The sequence below is a fragment of the Asterias amurensis genome, chromosome 4 (genome assembly GCF_032118995.1).
Source record: "Asterias amurensis chromosome 4, ASM3211899v1".
Classification (NCBI taxonomy): domain Eukaryota; kingdom Metazoa; phylum Echinodermata; class Asteroidea; order Forcipulatida; family Asteriidae; genus Asterias; species Asterias amurensis.
In genome coordinates, this window is record NC_092651.1 from 6360423 (window position 1) to 6384684 (window position 24262).

The 24262-nt window shown below is 38.4% G+C and overlaps 3 protein-coding genes and 1 pseudogene across 3 annotated transcripts in view; 1 reads left to right on the forward strand and 3 right to left on the reverse strand.

Annotated features, from left to right (window-relative positions):
- The window catches only part of LOC139935791 (kinesin-II 85 kDa subunit-like), a 26780-nt gene extending 12087 nt beyond the window's left edge, over positions 1 to 14693 (reverse strand). Inside the window, exons 1-8 of the mRNA XM_071930379.1 lie at positions 14509 to 14693; positions 10717 to 10791; positions 9802 to 9924; positions 4876 to 5017; positions 3963 to 4107; positions 2841 to 2925; positions 2487 to 2592; positions 981 to 1120 (exon numbers count right to left, since the gene is read on the reverse strand). Of these exons, the coding sequence (XP_071786480.1) occupies positions 981 to 1120; positions 2487 to 2592; positions 2841 to 2925; positions 3963 to 4107; positions 4876 to 5017; positions 9802 to 9924; positions 10717 to 10722 (747 nt within the window). The 5' untranslated portion in view covers positions 10723 to 10791; positions 14509 to 14693. The remainder of the gene's footprint in view (positions 1 to 980; positions 1121 to 2486; positions 2593 to 2840; positions 2926 to 3962; positions 4108 to 4875; positions 5018 to 9801; positions 9925 to 10716; positions 10792 to 14508) is intronic.
- On the reverse strand, positions 6697 to 7196 carry LOC139935822 (uncharacterized; annotated as a pseudogene).
- On the forward strand, positions 11122 to 17063 carry LOC139935798 (small integral membrane protein 20-like). Its single transcript, XM_071930392.1, has 4 exons — positions 11122 to 11257; positions 12763 to 12951; positions 13581 to 13637; positions 15337 to 17063. Exons 2-4 carry the CDS (start codon positions 12831 to 12833, stop codon positions 15411 to 15413), a joined length of 255 nt encoding a protein of 84 aa, XP_071786493.1. The 5' UTR covers positions 11122 to 11257; positions 12763 to 12830; the 3' UTR covers positions 15414 to 17063.
- Positions 17064 to 19745: 2682 nt separating this feature from the next.
- LOC139935794 (alpha-1,3-mannosyl-glycoprotein 4-beta-N-acetylglucosaminyltransferase A-like) overlaps positions 19746 to 24262 on the reverse strand; it is a 33369-nt gene continuing 28852 nt past the window's right edge. The window contains exons 13-14 of the mRNA XM_071930387.1: positions 23189 to 23301; positions 19746 to 22367 (exon numbers count right to left, since the gene is read on the reverse strand). Of these exons, the coding sequence (XP_071786488.1) occupies positions 22335 to 22367; positions 23189 to 23301 (146 nt within the window). The 3' untranslated portion in view covers positions 19746 to 22334. The remainder of the gene's footprint in view (positions 22368 to 23188; positions 23302 to 24262) is intronic.

A 24262-nucleotide genomic window follows, 5' to 3' on the forward strand; every position in this document is an offset into this window, starting at 1 on the left:
TGCCTATGATCAGTCGAGTTGGTCTTTGAAAAGTATTTGTAACCGTTTGTTATAAAATGCATATGGTTAGAAAGGTGTTTTAAAAGTAGGATACAATGACCCACACACATTTGCCTCGAAAGTGCGTGGTTTTCCTTTTACTGTGCGAACTAACACGGTCGTCCATTTATGGGAGTCAAAAGTTTGACTCCCATAAATGGCCGACCGTGTTTGTCAACGAGGTAAAAGGAAAACCACACAATTTTGAGTGATACTTGTGTGGATCATTATATTCTACTTTTAAAATATCTTTCTAATCATATGCATTTTATAACAAACCGTTACAGACGCTTTTCAAAGACTAACTCGACCGATCCAAGGCAACGTGTTCCTTTAAGTGTCTTGCTCAGGGACAAAAGTGTCACGACCGGGATTCAAACCCACACTCTGCTGAACAGAAGCGTCATGACACCCCTAAAACGACACCCCTAAAACGACACCCCTAAAACAAAGGATCTAAATAAATAACCTCTACCCGAGTTTTATTCCTATGATTTTTTTCACCGAACTCGGTAAAGTACGGAGTATACAGTGCTAACACACATCGGTGTATATGAGTAAAACCAAAATGAATATGTATGTCACCAAACGTAATCAAAATTATAAAATTGTTTAGTGTCTCACTAAACCAAATACACAAATTGATCACTGATTTACATGTTGTGTCACATATTAGTTGATTTGTTAATAATGTTAGCTACTGTTTATAACTGTCACTGCTAATATTATGAAACGCCACAAAACATTTTATCATTTGAGGGCAATAACGAAATAAATGTTTTGTTGAATTTAATTGAATTGAAAGAAATTAAAATGTTAATGTCTTCAAAATTGTTGACTATATACAATGTACACACGTTCACCTATAAAAACCCCAACATCTGTTAAGAATTATAAAGCCATGCAAATTATTTACACTACCAAAATTAAAATGAACTCACAGCAAGATCCACCATGTGTAATTTTCCAGCTCGTACATGCTGCTCCTTGTCAACACCAATGTCACTCCTTTCTACTGTGATGCTGAAGATTGCATGAGATCGGGAACTGTGCTCATTCATATTGGTAGATCCAACAGAACCTGTTTAGTATAGACATCGATAGAAATAGTCATCCACAAAGTCTTGTTTTGTTGTTTGGTTTATCTAAAAGGGTTTTGGTACCTTTTGTTAATCAAGTTTGAATGAAGTGTGAATGAAGATACGGTATGCATAAACATTTTAAGCCATATTTTCTGCTTAAAGGCAGTGGACACTATTGGTAATTACTCAAAATAATTTTTTAGCATAAAACCTTTCTTGGTGATGAGTAATGGGGAGAGGTTGATGGTACAAAACATTGAGAGAAACGGCTCCCTCTGAAGGGACATAGTTATCGAGAAAGAAGTAATTTTCCACGAATTTGATTTCGAGACCTCAGATTTAGAACTCGAGGTCTCGAAATCAACCATCTAAACGCACACAACTTCGTGTGACAAGGGTGTTTTTTTCTTTCATTATCATCTCGCAAGTTCGAAGACCGATTGAGCTCAAATTTGCACAGGTTTGTTATTTTATGCATTTGTTGAGATACACCAACTGTGAAGGCTAGTCTTTGACAATTACCAATAGTGTCCACTGCCTTTAAACAGCTACTTGAGTGGAATGTTTTTAACGGAAATGCTATTTTAACTTGTTTATAATGCTTTTGTTCACTGTTTAAACATGTACACTTCTGATTTTTTTTCGAAATTATCAATTAAAAAATCAGGCCCCAACCTGAAGGTTTTGAAAAACTAAAAACACTTCTGCCGTTGCCGGCGCGCGTCATAATGACAATACTTTGACGTCATGTGTGGGAGTTTTCTTTGTTATACCTCCACGCTGCAACAAAGCAGGTTGGCCCGCATCCGCTGGCCTACCACGCAAGACGTGGCAGAGCTCCGTGTTGAAACTGCTTGAAGTCATTGCAAGGGATGCGACGGACAGGGCGTAGTGGAGGAAAGAGCCATAGGGAGAAAGCAGGCCCAACCCAGAACAGACTAGACAACAGCCTTAAAGGCACTATACACTATTGGTAATTGTCTAAGATAAGTCTCCTCACTCGCTGTATCTCAACATATGCATAAAATAACAAACCTGCGAAAATTTCAGCTCAATCGGTCATCAAAGTTGTGAGATAATAATGAAAGAAAAAACACCCTTGTCACACAAGTTGTGTACTTTCTGATGCTTGATTTCGAGACCTCAAGTTATAAATCTGAGGGCTCGAAATCAAATTCATGGAAAGTTAATTCTTTCTCGCAAACTACGTTACTTCAGAGGGAGCCGCTTCTCACAATATTTTATACTATCAACCTACCCCCCCCCCATAACTCGTTACTGAATTAGTTTTTATGCTAAAAATTATTTTGAGTAATTACCAATAGTGTCCACTGCCTTTAAAACGGACATAATGTCAGTACTTACGATGGCTATTTCCAAGCGTCATAATTCGATCCATGTCATCTGCATTATTTACAACAAAGGCAGACAGATCTTTGACATAAACTCCAATATCTGGACGCTCTTTCACCTTACAAGGAAAAGAACAAAGATAAAATCAAAACAACTCAAATATGACATGAAAAACGCATCGGTTCTCATGTAATAAAGTATTTTAGTATTTTATAACAGAAGAAGTTTTATGAAATCGTAATATTGTCCACTGTGCAATGAGCAGAGCTAATGACATGAGTATCAAATGTCACAGAGAAAAAACACAGTCAAAAGGCCATTCAACGTATTGCATGGCCGCAGTATGATGACATGTGCCATACCAACCTCTAATCTTGCAGACAGATCTTTACCGAGCAGGTCTTTCACCTCTTCATTGTAAATTTCCAAATATGAAACTCGAACTAAAAATCTGTGAAGAAAAAAAAAATAATCAACATTTATTTTTATGTCAACTGATAAAATATAAACAGCATGAACAGTGCATTAAAAAAAAAAAAAAAAAAGTTCAAAATTGTCCTAATTCTGTATATGGCAAAGACAACTTTTGTTTATCATATTGGATTTGAGGCATTGCATGGTGAGGTATCAATATATATTGGTTTGTAGTAACACCATGTGTGTATCTACTTGCCAGGTAGATTATGTTCTGTTGAGAACTTGTCTTGCTTTATATTCTACTACCGCGGAGTAGATTTACTACTTGCTGGGTAGATTATGTTCTGCTGAGAACTTGTCTTGCTTTATATTCTACTACCGCGGAGTAGATTTACTACTTGCTAGGTAGATTATGTTCTTTTGAGAACTTGTCTTACTTTATATTCTACTACCGTAGAGTAGACTTTTGAAATTCAGGAGACTTCTCAGTTCTGAAAAGAACTGTCCTGATGTTTAGCTATACAACCTGATCGGAAGGTGGAAAATCAGCCAGGGGTCGAAACGTGTGGCTATTCCTAAAACGTGTGGCTAACTTAGGAATAGCCACACGTTTTGTATATCTCGTCCTAACATGAGATAAGACTAGTCTTAACTCTTTGTGAAATCCAACCCAGGACTACTACTTTTGCTTAAGTGGATCAAAGGCACTTCTTGTTATTAACCTCACTACCGCAGAGTGAGTTCTTTCAAATTGGTCTCAATGTTTCAACTAGCTTACTCAAGTTACTCTAGTCGTCGTCAGGAGACTGTTTAACCGGTTAGTACACTACTTTTAGCCGAAGACATGGCTGGGAATTTATGTATACATGTGATTGATACATAGTATCACACCGGTATGGGAGAGTTTTGAGACTCTGGTGGCAGCAGACATAAAAGTCCTTGTTTGCGGTTCTGAGCACGCGCATACATGCTAAGTAATGTGTGTGTAGGTCTTAGCACGCGCACTCTTTGCGAGAACTGTAAAAAAGGACCATCCAAAAGTCTTCCATTGACTTAATATGCGATACTTACCTCACACTGTCTCCTGCCTTTGCAATCTGACCAAATATATGAGCAAATGAGTTGGGTATGATGCCTCTTAACTCTGGCTGTGAGCGTACACCTTCCATAGTAAAGGTTTTACCAGTCCCTGTTTGTCCATATGCAAATATAGTACCTGTATACAGACAATAGTTGCAAAGTATTTAGTATATAAACCCTTTATTTTGTACATAAGGGCGAGACTCAAACCCACACTCTGCTGAACAGAAATACCAGAGCACTCGAGCTTGGTACTCTTATTGGCTCGGCCAAGACACCCTACAGTAAGCACTGTATACGCAGTACTTTCACAAGCTCTGTAAAACAAATCCACAGGCTTAGTACCTGATTACTCAAGTGGGATTATGATGTACACGCCACTAATGGGGACAGTGATATACAGACAGCAAAAAAAGTAACGCGGCTGTTGTAAAAGCACCTATAATTTTAAACTTGTTACTCATATTCTAAAAATGAAATTATCAGGAGACGGAAAAACTTTATTACGGTGATTTTGACACCTCGTTTGTTACAATCGGTCGAGTATTGTTGTCGCTGTATGTGCTTACAGGTGAAAAGTGCCCATTTCCATTGTTGCAGTAACTCCTATTGACATGATTAAACTCTCCTCTGATTCAGCGTGAAGCGGGAATTTTGAAAAGCTGTTCTTGTCAATAAGAGTTACTGCAACAATGGAAATGGGCACTTTTCACCTGTAAGCACTTCCCGAGACAACAATACTCGACCGATTATAACAAACGAGGTGTCAAAATCATTGTAATAAAACTTTCCGTCTCCTGGTACTTTTGTTTTTAAAATACGAGTAGTAAGTTTAAAATTATAGGTGCTTTTACAACAGCCGCGTTACTTTTTGTTGCTGTCTTTAGTTGTACATGTACCTTACCATTATATCCTTCCATGACTGCATCTACAATAGATCTAGCTGTCTGATTGTAAAGATCTGTCTGCTTACTCCCAGGAGCAAACACTGTATCAAATGTAAACGACTTGGGTGGCTCACCACGAGGTGCTGAAGGATTCTTAACCTAAATCAAAACAAATAAAAAAACAGCTTCAATAAATGGATGTCGGACACTTCGTACCTTTGCCACTTCGTACCTTCGGGACACTTCGTACCGTACCCAAATTGGTCACTTCGTACCGTGGGCGGGGTACGAAGTGACCATCAGATAAGTCACTTCGAACCGTCAGCCGAGTCACTTCGTACCTTCAGTAAAATTATAAAAGTATATAACTGAATACCTCATGAATTGTTATTAATGTCTAAAATGTGAAAGTCCTTGTCAGTGTGAAGTTTAAAATATCATAATTTAATATTGTAACATTCGTGCGGATCAGCCATTCGTTCCAGTCAGCCATAGAGGGCGCCGCTCCGCTGGAAGTTTTTGAGGCCCGGTGTACATTACGTCATCCGATGTTTCCGGATATATAGGAAAAGATGGAATACCAGGTTTTAAGTTAAAAGTTTTTATTTTAAAACGTGTTTTACTATGATTTTTATTACTATGATTTTTATTATGATTTATTTATTTGATATGGACTGTGAAGTGAAGTTCATTAAAAATAAATGATTACTGTTAAAAATATTTGTGGAATATCCTTGGGGTTGTGAAGTGTTTGGGTGTTTCTTGTAAGTTTTTTTAAGTTGTTCTTAAGTTACATGCTTTCAGTCGGTATTATGATTTATTTATTTGAAATATTGATTTATTAATTTGATATTAGAAATAATTTTTTTTTTTTAAATAAACTTAATCCAAAAGTGTTTCCTTTTTGTTTAAATAATGCACATAAGTAAAATTAAACTTGACCGACAAATTGAATTTTATCTCTTTTTGAATATGTGTGGCTCTGAGAAGAGCCGGTTTGTTTGTGGTATACACAGTTTAGATGGCCGTTTAGATTGCTGGACCGTTGAGATGGCTACATGCTGACAGGAGGGACGACGTCGTTATGCGGCCTGACTCGTACTGGTCCCAGAGTACAAAAACCCGACCTTGGAGTCTCTGATATTTCTGCCTCTGGTAACGACGCAGCTTGGACTCCTTTACCAGCCTAATCTGGATTGTGACGAGGGATGATTCTTGATGAAGTAGCTGGATTAACTTGTAAAAGTGCACTCCGTGGTTGCCTGCCTTCTGGTTGATGCGATGATGCCAGCCTTCGACGTCGTTGTTTGTTCTGATACTCCGCATGAAGGCTGACCATGATGCGGGGTCCCACTGGTTGCTGGCCATCCAGGTTCGCTCGATGTAATTGCACAGCTGTACCAGTGCTGGTGCCTTGGTCTTCTCTTGTAGTTTCTTGAAGGCTTCAGGGATGTGCTCTGAAGGCAGGAACGGTAGTGCCATGAGTTTCTTGATGAAGGTGTGCACCCCGGCGTTGGACTTGAAGGGTACTACCAGACCCAGGGCTTGACACTGGCGCCAAACCGCTTGAGTCCAGTGGAATAGGCACCCCTTCACAGCTACATGTGGAAACACTCTGCGTACCGCTGACCAGACTGCCTTTTCGAAGTCGACGACTACCTCTGCCAGGTTCTGGCCCCCGGATGGCAGCTTCCCCTTGAAGGTCTTGAGTATTTTCTTGTAGTCTGCCTTCGTCCAGCTTCCCATAAAACAGTACGCTAGAGGGACCTGTTTCTGCTCACCAGAGTCACCCTTGGCGAATGCGTGAATAGTGAACAACTGATAGAACAGCCGCTTAACTATCTTAAACGTGCCGTCCAAATACCAGGTCTTCGCCCTGTCGAGAGCCACCATCTGTTCTGAGGTTGCAAATATTACATGTCGGGACTCCCCGACATGAATATCATGTTGGAGAAACCCCTCTGGGACACTGTCCATTATGAGCTCGAAGTCTTGGTCTTGAGGTTCTTGGGGCCGCTGTCTTTGCCGGGCTCTGTTGGCAGCTCTTGTGAGATTGCTGGGTCTTTGGCAGTTAACGGGAGCATCGGCAGGCACCATCTTGGTGAGAACTCCTTCAACGACGTCGCTGGCTGGGCGGAAGACGTTGTCCTTGGCTGCCTTCTTTACTGCCACCTTGACAGCAACAGCAACATCTCCTACGGCAGGGTGATGGTGATGCTCGTTGCGACCAAACTTGAACCGATCACCATTCTGAAGGACAGACACGGGGCAACGCTGGGTCTTACTCCGCAAGCCACACACCCATGCAGAGAATGGAGAAGTGGGGTCCTTCTTCCATTTCATGGTGTATGTGTAGCCGTTGGAGTCAACCAGAATGTTTTTTCCCCGGACGGGATACCTCCAGTGGTGATCTTGAAGCTGGTAACAGGAACATCACCGAGTCCCTTGAGTTCTTCATGAAAAGTTGGGTCGGCAATCGTGGCTTCCTCTTGTTCCTGCGGGATTTCGAAATTGTCACTCAAGTTAAATGAAATTTCGTTATCCACAGCCATGATCTGGTCAGACTGCCGAGTATTCTCAGCCACTGGGGCATCAGAGGACTCGGAGTCATGAGTCATGAGTCGGAGTACCAGAGCATGGCTCACAGATCCAAGCAGGGCTCCACGAAACCGACATCAACTCAGCATAAGTCTCCCGAGAGACTCCAGTGTTGCAGGTTTGATGCTGCCACCGCTCACACCGCTCACATTGAAGTGCATGCTGGTTTGACCGAACATGTTTAACACATACAATGCACGGGAATCGGTGAGCCATCTTGATCTTGGTCTTGATTCTTGGTCTTGATTCTTGGCCTTGAAGCTTGTTCTTGATTCTTGATTCTTGATACTTGATCTTGAGTCGCCAATCTTGAAGTGACGTACTATGCCCAGGAGGGCCAATTTATAGCATGTATCATTACCTTGCTTCGGTGAACTTGCAGGCTCCGCATGGGACTTGGCGGCATGACAATGGGTTATTAGGTTCGTTATGTTTTGGCGGTGTTGTGTGTGTGGCGACATGACAATGACACGCGCTATTGGTTCTTTGATGTTTGCGGTATGCTGTTTTGCGGTGGTAATGGGTCATTAGCTGTTAATGTTTTGTTAACCACTGGTTTGCAAAAACCCCAACTCATCGATCACGAAGCGCATCATAATCAGTTGACAAGTAATTAAATAAAACACCATTTGGGTTTGATTCATTTTTATTTCATAGCCTACTCATCACTATCATTCAACATGTAAATAAATAAAACATTATTTGGATTTGTTTTTATTTCATACTCATCACGAAGCGCAACATAATCAGTGGATAAATAATGTAATTAAATAAAAAAACATTTGGGTTTGATTCATTTTTACTTCATAGCCTACTCATCACTATCGGTCAACATGTAAACAAATAAAACACCATTTGAGTTTAATTCTTTAATTCACAGCTACATGTGGAAACCTGTAATATTATTATTAAGTAATTAATGCACAGCGCCCTCAATCGGTGCAATAAGTCTATTGGCGACACTAGCAATGTGACCCTTCAGTTGATGCAGAAATTCAGAAACTATGCAGAAATCCTAAAGGTACGAAGTGTCTCGTCTGAAGGTACGAAGTGTCTCGTGAGAAGGTACGAAGTGTCTCAAGGGAAGGTACGAAGTGTCTCAAGGGAAGGTACGAAGTGTCCAAGGTATGAAGTGTCCAAAGACACTTCGCACCTTGAAAAGGTACGAAGTGTCCAGGGTACAGAGTGGCAAAGGTACGAAGTGTCCCGACACCCAATAAATAAAAGGCACATTTGTATAAACAACAAACTACAAATGCAAGTGTACAAGCGCTACTTTCAATATGAATACATAGTATTTTCCTCAACACTATTGATAATTACTCAAATCAATTGCTAGCATTTAACAACATTGTTTATGACCAATAGAGAGCTGTTGAAAGTATAAAACATTGTGAGAAACAACTCCCTCTGAAGTAACAGAGTTTTTGAGAATGAGGTAATTTCTCACTCAAATATTGAACATCTGAAAGTACACAAATTTGTGTTTTCCTTCATTAAGCCCGGTTCACAGTTCATGCGAATGCCAATGCGAAGCGAATCTTGACGTCACAAATTTGCAACGAACAGTTCGCAGCAGTTGCCCTCTGCTCTACTCCCTTGCGAATAATCGCTGCGAAAGGAGGGTGTGACGTCAAAATCGCGTCAAATTTGCTTCGCATTCGCGTTCGCATGAAGTATGAACCGGGCTTTATTCTCTTGCAACTTTGATGACCAATATTGAGCAAAAAAACTCACTCATTTGTTATATAATATTTTGGGATACACCTTTGAGAATACTGGTCTTTGACAATTACCAAACATGTCCAGTGCCTTTAAATGCAGCAGAAAACTGACTCTGAAAACTTGCAAGTCATTTGCCCAGTGCCAGTGGGAAACTGCTTAAAGCCATTGGACCCTTTCGGTACAGGAAAAAAAAAAAAGTTCACAGATTTACAAATAACTTACAGGGTTTACAGAAGGTAGTGGTGAAATACTTCTCTTGAAATATTATTCCATGAAATGCTTTACTTTTTGAGAAAACAGTAAAACAATATCAATTCTCGTTAACGAGCATTACGGATTTATTTTAAACACATGTCATGACACGGCGAAACGCGCGGATACAAGGGTGGGTTTTCTCGTTATTTTCTCCCGACTCCGATGACCGATTAAGCCCAAATTTTCACAGGTTTGTTATTTGATATAGAAGTTGTGATACACGAAGTGTGGGCCTTGGACAATACTGTATACCGAAAAGGTCCAATGGCTTTGAGCTAGACATTCATATACATAAAATCTTCAAAAGTTTACAAAAAGTGCAGGAAAAAGTGAATATATAATAATCAAAGTGAACTTTGTCCTACCTGTAAAGTACCACGCATTTCATCCACATTGACAATTGATTTGAAGCCTTGACCCACTTCTTTGTCATTAAGAGGACGACATCGTACTACTACACGAACATTATCATCGGCTTTATTGTTACCCTGTAAAAGAAAAAACAAAACAAGCATACAGTGTACTGAAATTATTTTTAACTGCTCCATTAATTTTTCTTTTATTACTTTGTTTTAATTTTAATTTTTAGAAACAAATAACCAACACATTGATGCGGTGTCTAAGGATGGAGTGGGCGGGGACGAGAACGCTTTCTCCAGAAACTGATCAGCAGAGCATACTGACACTAATACAGATCGAAACATCGAGTTGAAACCACCCCATTCCAACTCATTTTTAGCATGTTTAGAGATAGTCATAATCATAACATGGTGTTATGTACCGCAAACCTTTCCATATCAAATTAGTGTTCCTTTACTTAGCTTAGCTTAGTCTATGTTTATGATTTATTGATTTATTTTCATTTAAATAAAAAATTATAAGGCCTAGCCTACTCACTAGTTAGTACGTATCGTAGGGCCTACATACATTTTCTACAAGCAATACTCCAATAGTAATAATTTCTGCTTATTTATTTTTCAAAAAATAAAATTGGTCTCTCTTTTTTGGTTGACAGGATAACTTTCCATATGGCGCCACCAAAAAGTGATATCTCATTATGAAGTAAATTAAATACTATATTATTTCATATCGAATGAAAAACTGGTAGTGTCATACGGAAACTTTTCCGAAATGATGTAAATTAGAATATAATTTATTTTTTATTACGGGAAAAAAATGAGATTCAGAATCAGATAGGCCTATCTTTTGCTTGTTTGGTCAGAGTAAAAAAATTGGTGTCAGGGATACGGACATCTTTTCAAAACTATTCATAATCTTACCGGCATTTTGACGTCTTGTGTTGCTGTCTGAAAACGAAATACTGCTCCCTCCGTTGACAAGGCACCTAAACCATTCTAAACATATCAAAATTGAGTGTATCCAATGGCAATTTGAAAACCAAAACAGCACCAAACACGACCGGTCATCGACCAATGACCAAAAATGTACAGTCGAATTACGTCAGTCTGCTGCCACCAAGCTGGTATATCACAGACTCTTTAGTAAAAAATCAGACTTGAGCTAATTCTAGCGTCCCCATGGTCAGATGCTTTCAACCGTTCAACTTAGTCTTAGCCCAAGACGTTAGTGATCGATAGTGTACTGCGCTCGTTTGTTCTTTATTTTTATACATCACTAAACAACAGAGGGCGCCACATAGCATTGATCTTCATGTTTCACTTCAAATCAAGTTTCCATCTAGTTGTTGCATAACATTTACTTCCGTACATAAACACTTATCCCGTTGCTGATCTTGCACTTGATCGTCACTGTGAGTGTGATCGCATCGATCGTACAATATACTGACTTTAAGGTGGTAAGGTAAGGTTAAGATCAAACTCCAATCCTACGACAAGACGTATCGTAAATAAGGTTAATTAAAACCCAAGCCTAACCCATCCACGTAAAAACGAGTATAATAATTTATTAAATAAACAATACAACGTACAATGCAAACAACACAAGAAGCCTAGGTAGCTAGTCAATTTATGAGAGTCATAACCACCGGCACACCGTAGGTCTCCTAATAATCGTGGTACCAGAAAATTCACCCTTTTTCGTTGTCAATAAGCCATCTATGATCTATCGTATCCTCCCAAGTTTTACATACAGTGAATCCTGTGGGGTGTCGTGGCCGAGTGGATAAGAGCACAGAACTCGAGCTCTGATGCACTGTTTAGCAGAGTGTAGGTTCAAATCCCGGTCGTGACACTTTGGTCCCCGAGCAAGACGCTTAACTATAATAATTGCTTCTCTCCACCCAGGGGTAAATGGGTACCTGTGAGGGCAGAGATGGTTCTTGTGATTGGTTTAGCCGAGTAACGCATATATTGCGCACAGGCTGTATACTCCACAGGGAGCTGAGATGGTTTAAGGAATGATTTAAGGCCCAGTGACCAGGGGTACTAATGTCGCAAGCGCTTTGAGACATCCCTCGGGCCTTAAAAAGCGCTATATATAAACGGTCTATTATTATTATTATTAATTATTAAATGATCTGGTAAAAAAAAGATAAAATCTGAAATCATGTGGAAATATTTGTTTTTAAATAGTTTTTGGAAAAAACTACTTGCCCGAATAGACAGGTTTTTTTGGTAACCATACAGTTACACAGTAGGGTTTACTAAGGTCATAGAGCAAGGTTCCTTGCTCTGTGCTATGGTTGACTCGGGCAGGATACATATAAGGTTGGACGTAACGCTAAGGGTGGTTGATGTGCTCAAGCAATAGAAATACAAGTGCCTCCAGGCTTACAAAAAGAGCCTGAAGGAAAAAAGTGCTATACGACATGACGTGTCAAAAGTGCTGTTATGTATCTGTAAGAGTGTGATCCTGTTTCACATAAAAAAAAACAAAAAAGATTGACATCCAAAGTTTGTATTTTCACCTCCATTTATAATAATAATAATAATATCGAAGTCTTATATAGCGCCAGTCAAACAAGGTACTCAAGGCGCTGAGTATTATACAAACTTTCAGAAAGATAGGTTATTGCAGTGATGAATTCTGAGACCCAATTATTGAGAACCTTGTAAGGGTTTACAAGGTGCTGTGAGATAAGAACATGTAAACAACTTCTTCATGGGGAAGAAGTGGTCAAGATTGTTGAGATATTTTAAAAAGTTCACTCTCGAAAATTTGAATTGGTTTTGAAACAAATTTCAGCATTCTATCTTGTACAAAAGGCAAACAGGAACTTCAGCGACAGCGAGTACAACAATAGGATTGCGTTACCACTGAATGAAATTGACAGAATTGACAATGAATGATTCAATACCTTGCAAGAAATTTTCAGTGAAAGTAAAAAATTTGTGTTCGTTTTTTAGATTGCTTGGAGGGAAGAGAATAAAGTTCTTCAATTAGTGCAAGTGGTAGCCATCGTTCCTGTTTAAAGATGGCGCATCTGTCGAAGATCTGGACAAAGAATACTGCAATCATCGCTGGTCTCGTTGGCTTTATTGGACTAGCTCTATATCCAGTTGTTGTTGCTCCAGCTATCAATCCAAGGAAGTGGCGTAAGAATTTTGTTTTTTCATCTTTCAAATCAGATTTATTGAAGAAAAACACCTTGCTGCACAAATTTGTGTGCTTTCAGATGCCTAACACAAGGCTTCAGGGCCATCAGAATCAAAAATTTGAATGAGAAATTACTTCTTTCTCAAAAACTACGATACTTCTGAGGGTGCCGTTTTTTACAATGTTTTATACTATCTGCAGCTCTTCATTGCTTGTTTACCAAGTAAGTTTTTAGGATTGGCGTCCTTCCGTTAGCGACCTTATTAATATTCATATTTAATAAACTAAAAGTTTTTCAGCCAAAAAGAGGAGGCCATTTTGAAGGCAGTCATTAATAAAAGAAACTGTGACGTTTGCTTGATGAAACTAATTAAACTGTCAAAGATATCAACGATTTAAATGTTGTTTAATGAGTCAAAACTTCCTTCCGTTACCGTGGAATTGCCCTGCTAATAATTATTTTGAGTAATTACCAACTAATAGTGTCCAGTGCCTTTAAATTACAAGAGTATGGTTCCACAATACACGTACAAAGGGAATGGATGAAATTTCAAGATCCCGCATTGTAATTTAGGGAAGCTAATGTAACTTTTTCACTTTCATTAATTTGTTTTCTTAAAATTTATAGAGGCAGTGCAGAAGGAAACAAGAAAAGGTGTTGATCAACAAAGCATCCAGCCTGGAGGTAAAACCCAGATTTATGTTTATTTGTTATATATTGTAGCAGTGCTCAAATGGGGATTCAGATTTCGCATCCACAAGCGTCGACTGGTACTTGACTACATGTACGTCATGCTGAGGCTTTGCGCATGGGTCAAGTAGTCCCCAATGTTGTCTGCACGATTCGATTTGGAAGAACCACAACCGGTAGCCTTTATAAAGGCGCTCGCGGCACCCAGATGTCATGCACGACCCCAAATGCTATTCAAGAAAAAAGACCAGCGCGAGTGGCGAAGCAGCGAAGCACCTTGACTAAAGGCTAATGTTATAACGTGAATGAAGTCTGCGTTCAGCAGAATCTGTTAAAGACGTCTTGGGTCTTGGGGGGGGGGGTCACAATGGGGCAGTTCCACAACAGGAAAACGCTTGCCACGTAAAGTCAGCTCTTAGCTTCACTTGGCCCTGACCGGGGAACCCTTTTACAATTAAACAAAATATATTTCCATCACCCTTGTCACACTAAACATAAGGCTAACTGTTACCAGAATTTCACAATAATAAAATAGCAGGTATGTGTTGGTTGCCCTATAATACCCAAGGGATAACGTTCCGTATCACGCCACCACTTTTTCACTCATTTTTACAAAAAGGGATATCTCATTGAGGTAAATTAGATACTATATTATTTCTTATCGAGTGAAAACATAGTGGCGTGATACAGAAACTTTTTCTACCCAGGCAAAAGCTTTATCCACAAAACTCATGCTGGCAAATTACATTTGAAATTCCCTCCCTTTTTTTCTCCGATACAAAAAAGGTAAATGCAGGCCACACAAAATACACAAATCTCTTTGACAAGTTATGTACACAAAATGAGATAAATAAATGCAACTTACAGTACTCCAACTGGCTTTTTGTCCCAATGAAGATGGGCTGTCTATGCCTTGGGCATTTCACAGCCTAAATTACAGCTGCACTCGGCAATCTCCACACAGCATGCTCTCACACCAAAAGTCTGTCTGGGTGTGGCTCCTCCTGCAGTGCTGTAGCATATACCCTATACCTTCTACACACATACTTTTGCCCATACAGAGTCGCTCATGCATGCGTGCTCACATACACAGAGAGCACAGAACATACATTAGCATGCTTTGGCTACTTTGAATACAATTCAATACTTTCAAACTTCTGGGCAAACTTTTTGAGAGTGGGCTTTTCCACTGGGGCAAACTTTGTAGGAAGTTCTAATGAAGATTCTGGTCGTGTGAAATAAATCCTGGTCCAGTAAATATTTTGAGCTACAAGTCCTTTTCATACTTAAAGGAACGTTACAGAATTGGTAAGAAACAAAAATCGTGAAGATCACAGATTTACATAAAACTTAAACGGTCTAATGATGATGATAGTTGAAAACATCCCTTAAAATATTTCTGTCTGAAATGTCGTATTTAAAAAAAAAGGGTCTAACTTCGCGTTTGGAGTTTATCGCACAGTGAGCGTTTTATTTAATGCAAAATTTGTAACCGGTTTTTCACTATCTGACTATTCTCTCGTGGACCCACATGGCCGACCGATCTCAAACTTCTACAGGTTTGTCAGTTTATGTATATGGTGTATTACATAAAGTGCTTACATTGCCAGCAACTGTTTTGTTAGCAAAAACCAATTCTGTTATGTTCCTTTAAAACAACTTGACTTCATTTTGATTAATTTCTCCTTTGCAGGTATGAGAGTTTGGAGTGATCCTTTTGGACCTCGATCAGACCAGAGTAGGGGAACAAGTAAGGAGCACACAAAGTGATCATCTGAAACTATTTGTGACCTGCAATTTTTGAACAATGATTTGTGTGGCCCAGCTGCATGTAATTGTGCATGCACATTCAGTATGCACATCTAACTCACTCACTCTGTTGACCCAAGTCAGCTAGTGGCTGCTTTAGATGAGCGAGATGATACACACGCCACACATCACGATCCCTCATGTAGCCAGCTAGTACTTGAAGTCTCTATCCCTGTATCTTCCTTCATCGTCTTCACCGTGTTCTTGATTGGCCTCCCTCTGCTTGGTTTCCATGTTTTGGCTTTCACAAGATCACCCTACATGCTGGTACTTTGGATGCCACACATCCTGATTCCTCATGTAGCCAGTTAGTTCATCCGTAGTCTCCAACACTGTATCTTCCTTCATCGTCTTGACCATGTTCTTGATTGACCTCCCTCTGCTTGGTTGTCCATGTTTTGGCTTCCACAAGATCACCCTACATGCTGGTAGCTCTGGATTCCTGGCGCAGTGCCCAGCAAGGCTTAGACATCTTGACCTTGGCCCAATAATATAGCGCTACTAAGCACAAAAATTTGCTTAGCATGGAATTTCTCCCTTGATAAAAACAGGAGTGCCAACCAAATTTCCACGTGATTTTGAGGACAAGCAAACAACTGAATACCAGTAAGAAGCAACATGAAACAAATGGAAATTTTTGTCTAATTTTTTTTGAGATGCTGCTTCCATTTGTAAAGCAGTTAACTGCTGGGGTACTAAGTGGTCCCGGTAAGGCCTGGTTCATACTTCCTGCGAATGCGATACGAATTTCGACGCCACAAATTCGCAACGAAGAATTCAATGCATCAGTTCACTTGTGCTCAACTCCTGTGAAATATTCGCTGTGAAAACAGCCCTGTGGCGTCAAAATTTGATTTGCATTCGAAAGGAAGTATGAATTGGGCTTTGAAAGGGAAGGTACACGTTTGGTAATTACTCGAAACAAATATTAACTTAAAAACTGACTTGGTAATGAGCATTGGAGAGCTGTTGATAATATAAAACATTGTAGGAAACGACTCCCTCTGAAGTAATGTAGTTTTTGAGAGAGGGGTAGTTTCTCACTAAAATAATAAAAGACTTCTAGCTAGATGTCTTTTTATTCCTATCTGAAAGCCCACAAATTCGTCCAACAACCGTTTTTTTTTTTTTCATCTTTTTCTCGCAACTGACTCGATGACCAATTGAGCCCAAATTTTCACAGGCTTGTTGTTTTATGCTTATGATGGGATACACCAAGTGAGAACAATGGTCTTTGACTATTACCAATAGTGTACAATGTCTTTAACTGAAAAACCAATTGATTTGGGACAAAACCTGATTGAACAATTATTTTGTAAACTCGTGTAATTTCATTTACCTGAAAAGTCGCAACCCAAATTCTTAAAATCCGGAAAGTATGTTTCATAAGATTTAACTTTGATCTTAGCATTGTGACAGCCTTTTTTTGAGATTTATACATTTTCAGATACATATTTGTAAATAAAAAAATTAACAAGGGAATAAAAGAGTAGCGACAAGTTCTTAAACTGCCATTAAAAAACAGCGTGGTCGTGGTGACTACTCTTATTCCCATTCATAAATGCCTTTTTGGTTTAAAGGTGTAATAAAGTAAGAAACTCTGTAAACTTATCCATTTTGCCGACGTCCTTGAGCTCTGTACGTGTGTGAATTTTTATGACTGAAGCCTGGTTCATACTTCCTGCGAATGCAAATGCGATACAAATGTTGACGCCACAAATTCGCAACAAAATTTGCACTGAGTTGTGTTGAGCTCAACTCTCTTGCGAATATCGCAGCGAAAAAGGGGTTGTGACGTCAAATTCACATCAAATTTGCATCGCAGGAAGTATGAACCCGGCTTCAGACAGTTTTCGGATGAGCATTCATGTGCGTAGTATGCACCTAAATGTATCCGAAAACAACCGGTTATAAACGGCTCCAGCTGGTCAATATAAACCGTTAAAACACCCCCACATGACGCGCTGTCTGCGATCAGAAGACTTGCAGTAGACGAGTCTTGAAGTGACCGAAGTATGCACTGCAAGCTTGGATGGGTCGACAGTCGGTAGTCTGCGGGCTCTGTCGATGTTAGTGACATAGAATATAAAAATGCCCTGAAATGACAGACATTGTTGGAGAGGAACTTTCATCAAAACAAATCCTGAATTATTTCACAAAAATCGATGGCTATTTGCATCAGATGAGACACACATTATATAATGATGATGACCAGGACAAGGTTTTACATTTGCATGTTTTATTAAACTCAGAAAATACCAAAAGATATTATATTAATGCTCCAAAAATGTATTGTCACATAAAGAAACCATATGACCAACGGAAAGATGTTCAACATAACAATGAACATAATCAATTTATTATAAAATTTGATTGCATTAAGATTCATCAAGGTCAGAGTTCTGTTCTAAGATTTTGAAATCATACACATCTAACAAAATGCATTTTTAAGAAAAATGGAAAAACAGTAAAATTAAAACATCCAAATGCTACAATAGACTGAACAGGTGGTTTGAATCAATGCCAAAAATTGATGATTTTGCCTATAAATAGTTACATTTCGAGATTAATCATGTCAAATCACTGATCAAAATCTAATCTATAGATTAACTTGGTCCTTACAGAATGCGTAACTCTAATTACAAAGTACAAAGTATTTCAACACCCAGTCCATCAATGCTTCATGAAAAGTCTTCTTTAACCCTACGGACTGATGATCAAGGTGGACAGTGTGTGGATGGACCCCTTGGTACATGCCAGCTATAAATAGTGCAATGTTAAAGGAACACGTTGCCTCAGACCGGTCGAGTTGGTCTTTGAAAAGCCTTTGAAACCGTTTGTTATTAAATGAAAATGGATAGATAGATAATTTAAAAGTATAATAATGATCCACACAAGAATCAGTCTAAATTGCATGTCTTTCCTTATATGTCGCGAAGGAACACGGTCGGCCATTTTCCATAAAATGGCTGACCAAGTTAGTTCACGATGTTAAAGGAAAACCGTGCAATTTCCAGTGATACTTGTGTGGATCATTTTTTTCTACTTTTAAAATATCTTTCTAACGATTGCATTTCATAACAAACGGTTTCAAATGCTTTTCAAAGACCAACTCGACCGATCCGAGGCAACATGTTCCTTTAATTGCAAAATGACTCTAACACATTCATTACATAATTTTTAAATTAAAAAACTTGTATAGACCAAGGCGTTAAATCTATCATGTGAGACGAGGAGGGACGATTGTTTTTAACTTTCCATCAAAAGCTTGCTTGGAATGAAATGGTATAAAATTGTTTCAGGCACCTGAGATATATTAATGTTTTATTTCTGTAGCCTGGCGAGGCACTAAAAATATGTAATCATACATCGAAAAAAAAAAAAAAAATATGAAGCATTTAAGCTATTGAAAATATGAATCTATTACAATTAAATTATATTAATTTACATTTTACAAATTTAACAGTTCAATAACTGTTTTCTCGAACAATAAATTTTGTAACATTCCTTTAAAGGCACTGGACACTATTGGTAATTACACAAAATAATTTTAGCATGAAAACTTACTTGGTAATGAACAATGGAGAGCTGTTGATAGTAAAAACTACTGTGAGAAACAGCTCCTTCTGAAGTAACTCAATTTTGGAGAAAGAGGTTAATTTCTCACTCAAATAACAAAATACTTCAGGTCCGAAGCTTTTCATTAACATCTGAAAGCACACTAAAAAATGCAACTAGGGTATGTTTTCTTTCACTATATTTTCACTAGCATAAAACCTTACTTGGTAACGAGTAATGGGGAGAGCTTGGTAGTATAAAACATTGTGAGAAACGGCTCCCTCTGAAGTGGAGTAGTTTTCGAGAAAGAAGTAATTTTCCACGAATTTGATTTCGAGACCTCAGACAATCAAGCATCTGAACGCACACAACTTTGTGTGACAAGGATGTTTTTTTCTTTCATTATTATCTCGCAACTTCGATGACCAATTGAGTCCATATTTTCACAGGTTTGTTAATTTATGCATTTTGCTGTTGGGATACACCAAGTAAGAATACTGGTCTTTGACAATTACCAAAGGTGTCCAGTGTCTTTAAATGTTCCTCTCACTTTACATGCATATTTGAAGTTGAAGTACCCAATACTCAGAAATAACCGAGTTGCCCCACCTCAAAATTATGCTTCTGTGTTTTCCAAAAGTACATTGGATAATGCTGTAGTTTTAACATAGGCAGTCATCTTCATATGAACTGTCAGATTTAAATTGAGATTTGTCGAAAATGGGAAGTTGTCAATTTCTTAACGATTTTGCCAACTATACCTCATGAATTTGTTTTTGTTACTTTGTAACTTATAGTACATATTTGTAGATGCTCTTCCTCAAACTAGCCAACGCTAAAAATGCAATAGCGCACTTATCAATAATCTACAATTAAATTTGTTTAATTAACAAATCATTTACCTTTAATTTCAATTTAGAATTATTTTATTTACATGGTAATCGCTGTCATGAGTTCAGAACCAGTTTGGAAGGACATTTATAACTTTAAAATGTACAGATATTTGCTCATAAAAAGATATAATTTAAAAGCTTGTTATTATATTATTATGACATTTATTGCAATTTTCTTTCACAAATACCTTGACACCAGAATCAATTCCCCTAACATATAATGAGGAGAAAACAACTAGTTGGTACTGTACACGGTTCCAACTTCATTTAGTATCAGAAGATAACAGCTAAAAAGTAATAATCTTTCAGCAACAGACCAGATCTCCAATAGCGAACCTTTATTTGATTGTTGGTCTGTTTTTTAGACTGTGACCTTTAAATCAAGCAATCTCCGTATGGTACTTTCCTGTTTTCAAAATCAGGCCAAACAGTAATTCACCCAACAAACTTTGAAACTAACATTCTCTTAACCTGCCGTCGATTTCACCAAAATCTTCCTAACTTAGGATTAACCTTAGGACTCAGGATGAGTTGAGTCCATTTTCATAGACGTTAGGTAGCATTGAACCCATTCTAAGTTAGGACGGGTTATACTCGTCCTAACTCGAGATACGATTAACCCAAGCATTTCTTGAAATCGGCCCCACGTGCTATGTAAAAGGAGTTGGTCTCCTTAATTTAAATGTAGTCCCACTTACCTTGCAGGAAAATCCTGTATGTCAAGCACCTTGAGCGTCACTGAGTGACGGATATGCGCGACAAATACGCGCGCTATATAAAAAGCCGCTATTATTATAAACCTAGTGATAAGGAAGAATATGTTTAACCAATCCTTTGACGACAAGGAATAATATTTCAACATCCTTTATCAAAGGGTTTCGATACTTTTTGTAGATCAAGTTTCTGGTCATGACATGAATCCCTACTCACTGTGAATGAAGATGCATGTAACACAATATACCTGTAGAAGTTTCAGCTTCAGTAGTCGTTACGTTTTTGAGAAAATAAATAACAATCACAGAGCATTTTCTTTCATGATTGCGCATAAATCCTTTTACATGCTCAGATAATTGTTTGTCGCTTTGCATGCACTGAGACGAAAATTATTTCGTGAAATTGTTTTACTCTTTTCAAAAACTGCAGCACCTCAGCACGTTATATTTGAAGGGAGGCTTTCTATCGCCATTACCTTCAAACTGTGTCCGTTTAATGCAAGTCTGCGGACTTTTGTGTTTTGTGTCATACAAAAAAATACCCAAACCCTCTTTACGTGAGTCTTTATATGCCGGGCTAGTGCAATCACTAGTCAAGAGTGCCAAGTCACCACCAAGGGCTAGGGAAAATTTGTGCGGGCTGAGTCAAAAGTACAGCTGACTAGCCCGACGGGCTAGTTAAGGAAAAAAGTTAGTGCAAGGCCTGTTATGACACAGGTAATGGTAATGATTGGACAATTTTATGAATGACATTAAATCCCAAAGTTCACTCAAACTGCTACCAGAACACTATTTCCTATGAAACATTTCCTTGTAATGCTCAAGAAACCTATCCCAGCACTAGATTTATTTCTGTGATTTGCTAAACGGAAAAAAAGAACAGCTAAAAAATCCCTGCTGCGATTTTCAGTTTCCTAAAAAAGAGAGATGATGATTATAATTAAATTTCATAGCTTAGTTGTACTGAAACCTAGAGGATGCAGCAAACAGTTAAAGTTTTTATACACAAGTATTTATGAGTACACAAACCAATAAAGAAAGACAATATTTTAAACTTCAAACCCTAATTTTATAAAAGTTATGGCAGTACACAAATCAGCAACCAACGGTTGTGTTTGTTTTTAACATTAGGCCTGCGCGACTAGTGTCATACTGTAGTCGCGACGATTAAATCATTTGTTGAGTCGCGACTACCAATTTTTCGACTACTCGGTTAACCATGCCGCCACCACTACTACAAAGATAGTCGCGACAACTACAACAAATAGTCGCGACAACTACAAAAAGTAGTCGCGACTACCTGTTTGGTGAACCAATTGTGTTGCTCACAATTATTCACGACAACAGAATTTACTTACAAAACACATTCAGACTTCAGTGACACAATCCTTCAATCCTTTCAGCTTGAATTTTACTATATTGCGGTTGCCGCAAACATTGCCACAATGCATCTTAGTCACGACTAGTCCAGTATTAGATTTTCCTAGTCGCACATTCCTAATTAACATAACTGTGTAATCTTTCTGTGACAAATCAACACACCAACAATTAGAACTCGGAAACAGTGTCCTTAAAATGCAAATAATATGCTACAGAACCTGATATAGAAAAATATGTAAAAAATCCACTGTAGGCGTATATGTGAGTATATAGAGCCACGAGAATGTGCCAAGTACTGGTACACCATTCATTGCATGGAAAGGGTATACACGCAGCGGTCACCTCTTCTTTGTTGCAGGCACAATGTGAATCTGTACAAATCAACAAAAACAATTATTTATAGGCTTTTCAAGGCAGTGGACACTATTGGTAATTACTCAAAATAATTATCATCATAAAACCTTTCTTGATTATGAGTAATGAGGAGAGATGGATGGTATACAAAATTGTGAGAAACAGCTCCCTCCGAAGTGACGTAGTTTTCGAGAAAGAAGTAATTTTCCACGAATTTGATTTCGAGACCTCAAGTTTAGAATTTGAGTTCTCGATATCAAGCATCAGAAAGCACACAACTCCGTGTGACAAGGGTGTTTTTTTCTTTCAATATTATCTCGCAAATTCAACGACCGATTGAGCTCAAATTTTCACAGGTTTGTTACTTTATGCATATGTTGAGATGCACCAAGAGAGAAGACTAGTCTATGACAATTACCAATAGTGTCCAGTGTCTTTAACTAATTTTAGTTCTTTTTCAGCATACAGTACAAATGCTAAAAATCGTGTTTAAATGACACAGTTCACTTCGAATTGGGCACTTTTGGCAATACAATTGTTTATGGTTGGAAAGATGTTTTAAAAGTAGAATTATTAATGGTACACACAAACATCCCTCTGCTTTGGGAGTATGCAAACCTACAAATGAACTGGGTCTCCAAGCTATTATGACAAACCGCTCAGTGTTAAAGAGCGCCCTCGAAGCCTGCTGCAAGCGTTGCCTCAGTCAGTTTACTCAGTCATTCCACTATTTCACTTTGCAAACCCAGGAAGGAAAAATGGGAACTAAGCAAACAATGCATGAGGACAGTTTCCCTGAAATAGTTGATATAAAATAATAAGTATAATTAATACTTACATTTGATAATATGACCCAGTTTTTGGGTTGCTCTATCACCCTAAGTCTTAGCTCCACCACCTCCCCGATGTCAGCGTCAACAGTCCCAATAGCCTTACCATCTTGAAATTTGCCTGGAATAACGGACACAAGATGAATAAATCACTAGAATATTCAACTTAAAACTGGATCAAATGTGCTTTGGGAAGAAGAAGTGCAATCAAAACACAAATACTTTTAACATGTTTAAAGGCAGTGGACACCATTGGTAATTACTCAAAATAATTAATAACATAAAACATTATTTGGTAACGAGTAATGGGGAGAGGTTGATGGTATAAAACATTGTGAGAAACAGCTCCCTCTGGAGTGACATAGTTTCTAAGAAAGAAGTAATTTTCCTCTAATTTGATTTCAAGACCTCAAGTTTAGAATTTGAGGTCTCGAAATCAAGCATCTAAATGCAAACAACTTCGTGTGACAAGGGTGTTTTTTTTTTCATTATTATCTCGCAACTTTAACGACCGATTGAGCTCAAATTTTCAAAGGTTGGTTATTTTCTGCATACATGTATGTTGAGATACATTAAGTGAGAAGACTGGTCTTTGACAATTACCAATAGTGTCCACTGCCTTTAACATCCTTTTTAAAACACATCAACGCAATAACACAAGCTTTGATCATAAACTAAAACAGCATCTGTCCTTGAGTGTCTAACACACATTTCATTTAACATTTACATTGGCTTGGCTCATGACAAGATCAACGTCTGAAACCAAAGCGCTTCAGAGTCGTATCAAACAGCTGTAACAGTCGATCTTTTGACAGGTGAAACTACCGTACTACAGAACTGTTTTGACTGACTGCAACAGTCTATCTTTCGACTCCTAGTCGGGCTGAATGGAAGTGTCTCAACAGACTTAGAACTTCAACTGCAAAGTGTAGTGGTGATACTTAGACTCTTAAGGCGTGACCTGCATATGTAAGACAGAGCCACAAACTATGGAGCACCTCCTGAGATGCCCCCTACTGGAGCAATGATATTGCAAGGAACTGTGTCCAGTTCTGACTGAAACACAATATCTAATTTGTGGA

What these genes read in the sequence shown, in the direction of transcription:
- LOC139935798 (XM_071930392.1), top strand. Translation starts at nt 12,831, where the DNA reads ATGGCGCATCTGTCGAAGATCTGGACAAAGAATACTGCAATCATCGCT. An exon ending in TATCAATCCAAGGAAGTGGC is followed by an intron (nt 12,952 to 13,580) that starts GTAAGAATTTTG and finishes TAAAATTTATAG; the next exon opens with AGGCAGTGCAGAAGGAAACA. An exon ending in ACAAAGCATCCAGCCTGGAG is followed by an intron (nt 13,638 to 15,336) that starts GTAAAACCCAGA and finishes TCTCCTTTGCAG; the next exon opens with GTATGAGAGTTTGGAGTGAT.